Raw genomic sequence first — 5,440 nt, 5'->3', positions numbered from 1 at the left:
GAGCCACAACCCCGGGAGGCCCACAGAGGGAGGGACGGCGCGGCTCTGGGTATGAGAGGCAGAGCCCAGGCACCCGGGCTCCATGCCCTCCTGCCACAGGCCAGCCCCACTGGGCCTTCTGCCATCTGACACAGCCCACACAGGGGGACCCTGCCGGCCGCCTGCTAGAGCACAGCCGGACCCTCTGCACACCCGTCCAGGGCCCGGGCCGCGGTTTGCCACCGGGACTGGCTCTGCACAAGGCTCTGGACCCAGTGGGAGCCTTGTCCTGAGGAACGTCCCCTGGACACCCTGCAGAGGAGGTGCCCAAGCCCCTGCAGGTGGGCCTGTGGGCTCATTATGCTCAGGCCACTCACTTCTTCCAAGGGCCCGAGACGATATAAAGATCTTGACGCCCTCCCTCCAGCTCAGGGGTGGGGGTAGAGGATCCGAGAAATGGGGGGTGAGAGACCTCGGGGCAGGCCCAGAGGGCCGGGAGGGGCAAGACGGGCCGCGGGGGCAGAGGGCTCGGCTCCAGCCTACCTCCACCACGTGAGAGGAAAAGCCTGTCTGGGACATCTCCAGCCCGAAGGAGGTTTCATTTTTGTTGGTGCCTGAAACAGAGGGGCATTAGGGCCGTTGTTGCCAGCAGGCCTCCTGCAGCTCGCTTGGACCACATTCCAGGATGTCTTCCAGAGGGGGCTTCTGTCTTCAGAGCAGCCTGAGGCTGGGCACCCTGCAGTGAGGCCCACCGGGCACCTCCGGCCGTGAGACTAACTCACGCACTGCTCAACTCACGCACTGCTCGGAAGGACTTGGGACAAATGTCTCTAAGGCATGTGTGTGCAAGTCTGTTAAAATAGGGGGAACCAGGAAACGTGCTCAGGGGTAAATAACGCTCATTTGGGGCAAGAGATGAAATTTCCCACTTTGTTCATTCCTCAGACCTTAACTCAACCCTCAAGAGGGAGACCTGTCACCACCGCAGGTTTGCACAAAGATTCCATGTGTGTTGGAACCCCCTCCCCGGGGAGGAGCTCCTGGGTGCATGGCTGGGATTGATGTCCTCATCACCCAAGGAGACCCCCCACCACTTTTGTTTTCCACTTGCTGGGGGGAGGGGTAGAGTGAGAGAGAGAGTGAGAAATCAACCCTGGGGGGATGGCCACACTATAACCCCTTCTCCTCTCAGGATTTTGGGCATGCCACATGCGTGCCTGGCATGGTTTTCAAGCCACCGGGTCCGGGACGCGAACCGCGGTCGGCTACATGGGAGTCCAGCGACATAGTCATTACGCCAACTGCTGGTCCCTCTGTTGCTTTTCACGTGTCTATAGCTTGTCCTTTCCAGGGCTCTGCAGACTTTTCAGGCTCTGGGACTTTGCCTTCAATCTCTTTATAATCCTCCCATATGTCCAAAGGCCGGTACTGGGAGGGCCCACGAGAGCAATTATAGGGTGCAAATGAGCTCCGTGCAAATCAGAAACGCAGTTTAAGCTGTGAGTAGAGCGGGAATCTGGAGGGATCAGGAAATACGCTTCTGGTGGAGGGGAGGCGCGGGTGCTCCGGATGGCCACACTATAACCCCTTCTCCTCTCAGGATTTTGGGCATGCCACATGCGTGCCTGGCATGGTTTTCAAGCCACCGGGTCCGGGACGCGAACCGCGGTCGGCTACATGGGAGTCCAGCGACATAGTCATTACGCCAACTGCTGGTCCCTCTGTTGCTTTTCACGTGTCTATAGCTTGTCCTTTCCAGGGCTCTGCAGACTTTTCAGGCTCTGGGACTTTGCCTTCAATCTCTTTATAATCCTCCCATATGTCCAAAGGCCGGTACTGGGAGGGCCCACGAGAGCAATTATAGGGTGCAAATGAGCTCCGTGCAAATCAGAAACGCAGTTTAAGCTGTGAGTAGAGCGGGAATCTGGAGGGATCAGGAAATACGCTTCTGGTGGAGGGGAGGCGCGGGTGCTCCGGGATTGTGTACTTTAGGTCATAGCTATTCGGGCCCACCTGGGTACAAAGTGGGACTGCCAGATTAAATATCGACGCTCTGTTGCATTTAAATGTCAAACAAACCGTAGGCTTTCTTTTAAGTCGGCTCCAAGCGGGGCATTTTGTATCTGTGAAACCGGGCGACCCTAGTTCCAGTCCCCGCCCGAGCTGGAGGAGCCTCGGCAGGTCACCGGGCTTGCCGGCTTCAGTAAAACGAGGACCTCACTGACAGAACTACCGACTGGGGGCACTGATGAAGTGCCCAGCCTCACAGCCTGGGTGGGGTGACGCTCACGGTTGGCACACCCGACGGAGGACACCTAGGCCGTTCCAGTTGTGGGACTGGAGTTCGCTCTGTGGGGTTGACCCCGCGCGGCTCACCTTCCAGGCTGAAGATCCTGTCCCCCAGGGCGTCGACGATGTCCTTCAGCGCGGCCTCGTCCGTGACATTGAAGAAGTGCTTGTCGTCGGGGTCGCTGGCGATGTATTTGATCTCGTTCAGGAAAGTCTCTGGGTTGATCCCCCTGCGGTTGTAGTAGCCCAGGACCTGCCGGGAACGGGCCGGACGGGCATTGCATTGCGCAGCCTCCCCACCCACGGCCCCACCCCAGGGAGCCAGGCTGGGCCGCGCGCCGCGAGCATCCTCCAGTGCCGTCTGCGTTTTGAAATACACTCCGTTAGGGGCGAGATAAGGGCCCTGGGCTGAGCTGAGTTCTGGGAGTTGGTAGGCTTGGGGTATTTTCTATTTATTTATTTTTAAACATTTTATGATAAGGAGCGTGTGCGTGCGCGTGGGGAGGGGTGGAGAGTCACCCTTGACAGGGGCTGGTCACTCCGGGATCTGCTTTCCCCAGCCCTCCAGCTCCTCAGGATCTTGGACACCCATGTGGGCTCATCTGGCATGTTTTCAGGCCAAGCCGGGGATCTGAACCCACAGCTGGCACGTGGCTTCCAGTGCTGCCGTCCACAGTACGGACTGTGCTACCTGGTGGGCCTGCCTTCTAGTTTCCTGAGGTCTCAGAATCTCCCTGACAATGAAGGAGAGGGGAAACAAACACACGAAAAACCAAATCCACAGCGTGGATGGATAGGCCTCAGCAGGGCAGGAAGAAGATTCTCAACTTGTGTTGAGAAGAGGCTGAAACAGGAAGCTCTGTCATCTGAGAGCCAGGACACTTGTCACACTACCGGAAAGCACTCCGGGGAGCTCCTAGGCGGCAGCCGCGGGCCCGGGGCGGGGCAGGACTTACGGCCACAGCGTATCTGGTCACGTTGTCCTTCTCACTTTGCTGGATCACCTTCTCCAGGTCCGGGCTGTCGTGGGACTCCCCGTCTGTGATGACAATCATCACCTTCTTGGCCCCTTTCCTTCCTCCCTTCTGGAAAGCCTCTGAGCTGGAACCAAGCACAGGAGCAGCGTCATGGTGTGGGACGAGGCTGCCCCTGCCGGACAGAGCCGGGACCTCTCCCAAGGAGCTGGACTGAGATGCACCGGCTACTCTCTGCCCAGCGGCTCAGATGGGGCCTGGGTCTGTCTTTACATCTGGATTCTGGACCTTGCTGTTTGGGGCAGGCAGAGGGCAGTGGGGTGGACTTGGGAGGGGAGCTGAGGGGCAGATGGTGACCTGCAGAGGAGCTCGGCGCTTGGTTCGAAACCCAGCTGCGTGTTAGAATCTCTCTGGGGAGTTTAAAACTTTGTTGATGCCCACTGCCTGCCTAGGCCCATGGAATCAGAATCTCTGGGGTACGGCCTGCGTGAGAGCACTTTGGAAGTCCTAACGACCCGTGTTGAGAACCACTCCTCTCAGTGCTGAGCACCCCGACAGCACCAGCCTGTCAGACACGCGTGCCGGAGCCACAAGAGCTCTACCTTCTCCACAAGCGCTACTGTGGTTCTATTTTGGGAAATGTTAAATAGCAAACTCCATGAAACGTATCTCTCTTTTCACTAATTTGTTTTCTACGCTGGAGCATTGTGCTCTGCCCCCCTGTTGGGCTGTCCAGCCCAGGGGCCAGCAGGGCCAGCACAGCAACCCCCAACATGGCACAGGCTCTTATAGCAGGCCCTCGGTCTACAGGGCATGAGAAGTGGCTCAGGAACCAACACGGACTGCCTTGTGGTACCTCTGTGGCCACCCCTCCTGTGGACCATGAGACCTGTTTGCATCTGTGAATCTGGCCCACAGTTTGAATTTCCCCAGGAGAGTCTGAAAAGAAACGTTACCCTTCGACTCTGCAGTGAGGACTCCCAGATCCGAACCCACAGATTTAAGCTCTGAAATGACAGGTTTGAGGGCCACGGGCTTTGGTTCCTAGAGGTAGCTCCCGTTACCCGGCAAGATGACGACCTGCTGTGTGTGATTGCAATGTTGGGGAATTCACAAAACCCAGAGTGAGGGTCCAGAACGTCTCCGAGCTCCCGGTGGAGAGGAGCATCCCTCTGGCGTCCCCCCAGCAGCTCTGAGCTAGTCCGAATGTGCTGATTTACAAAGCCCCTGTGCTCTGGGTGTTTGCTGCAGACCAGACCGAGGGGCTGCAAGGGCTTGGCAGGCAGAGTTGGGGCTTTAGGCCGACCCCGTGGAGGGAGAACTGAGAACTCTGCTATGCTTCCAAAGAGAGTCGAGATGCCTCCATTACCTCACTGGAGGGCCCGGCCTGGGAGTGGAGCTCCATGCAAAAGTGTACAGCGAGGGGAAAAGATTTTGTTATAAACAGAGCCGAGGAAGACGTCGGGAGGTATTCCCACAGAGCGGACAGCGTGCCTGCCCACGCGAGTCTGCAGTGGTGTGGGAATCAGCGTGGATCATCGGCGTTTAATTTCGGTTTTGTGTGGGTATGGGCGCTCGGACTCGTTCTCGGGAAATGCAGCTCTAAGGTCCTTGAGTGCCGTGAGGGCCGCGTACGCATGGCCGGTGCCACCAGCCTGGAAGGCAGGGACCCACGGGGACAGCCACGTCACGCCTCCTGCTCGGCCCCCACTGGCTCCTGTTTCTCTTGGGGAAAGCCTGGGTCCCGTCAAGAGCCTCGCCCGATGTGGTCTGGCCCCATTACTTCCCTGGGCCCCACACCCTGCTGGGCTCCGAGCTGACCCTGGTAGGCCAGCACACTCAGGCCTCCGTCTGACCTCTGAGCTCCCCTGCCTGGGACGCTCCCGCCCGGCTCCCTGCTTGGCCCACCCCTCGCCGCCATCAAGTCTCTACCCCAAGGTCAACTGTCAGCGCTGCCTTTCCTGACCTCTGTTGATGCTGCCTCAATACAGCGTCCCTCTCCCACCTGCTCAACCCCCCCCCCCTTCTTTAAAAACTAATTTTTGCCAGAGGGTGCTGCATCCTCCAGAGAGGGAGAGGGAGAAAGCACCCCCATGGGGCGGTCACATCACAATCTCTTCTCCCCATCTCTCCGCTCTGTCAGGATCTCGGGCAGGCATGCACAAGTGCCTGGCATGCTTTCCAAGCCTCCCGGACTG

At 58.5% G+C, this 5,440-nt stretch overlaps 1 protein-coding gene across 1 annotated transcript in view; it reads right to left on the bottom strand.

Moving 5' to 3' along the window:
• Positions 1–5,440, bottom strand: part of ITGA11 (integrin subunit alpha 11) — a 131,734-nt gene that overhangs the window by 42,361 nt on the left and 83,933 nt on the right. The window contains exons 8-10 of the mRNA XM_014589759.2: positions 3,225–3,369; positions 2,356–2,521; positions 523–593 (exon numbers count right to left, since the gene is read on the bottom strand). Coding sequence (XP_014445245.1) covers positions 523–593; positions 2,356–2,521; positions 3,225–3,369 — 382 coding nt within the window. The remainder of the gene's footprint in view (positions 1–522; positions 594–2,355; positions 2,522–3,224; positions 3,370–5,440) is intronic.

The sequence above is a fragment of the Tupaia chinensis genome, unplaced genomic scaffold (genome assembly GCF_000334495.1).
Source record: "Tupaia chinensis unplaced genomic scaffold, TupChi_1.0 Scaffold000377_2, whole genome shotgun sequence".
Lineage (NCBI taxonomy): Eukaryota > Metazoa > Chordata > Mammalia > Scandentia > Tupaiidae > Tupaia > Tupaia belangeri.
This window is presented reverse-complemented; position numbering and strand designations above follow the sequence as displayed.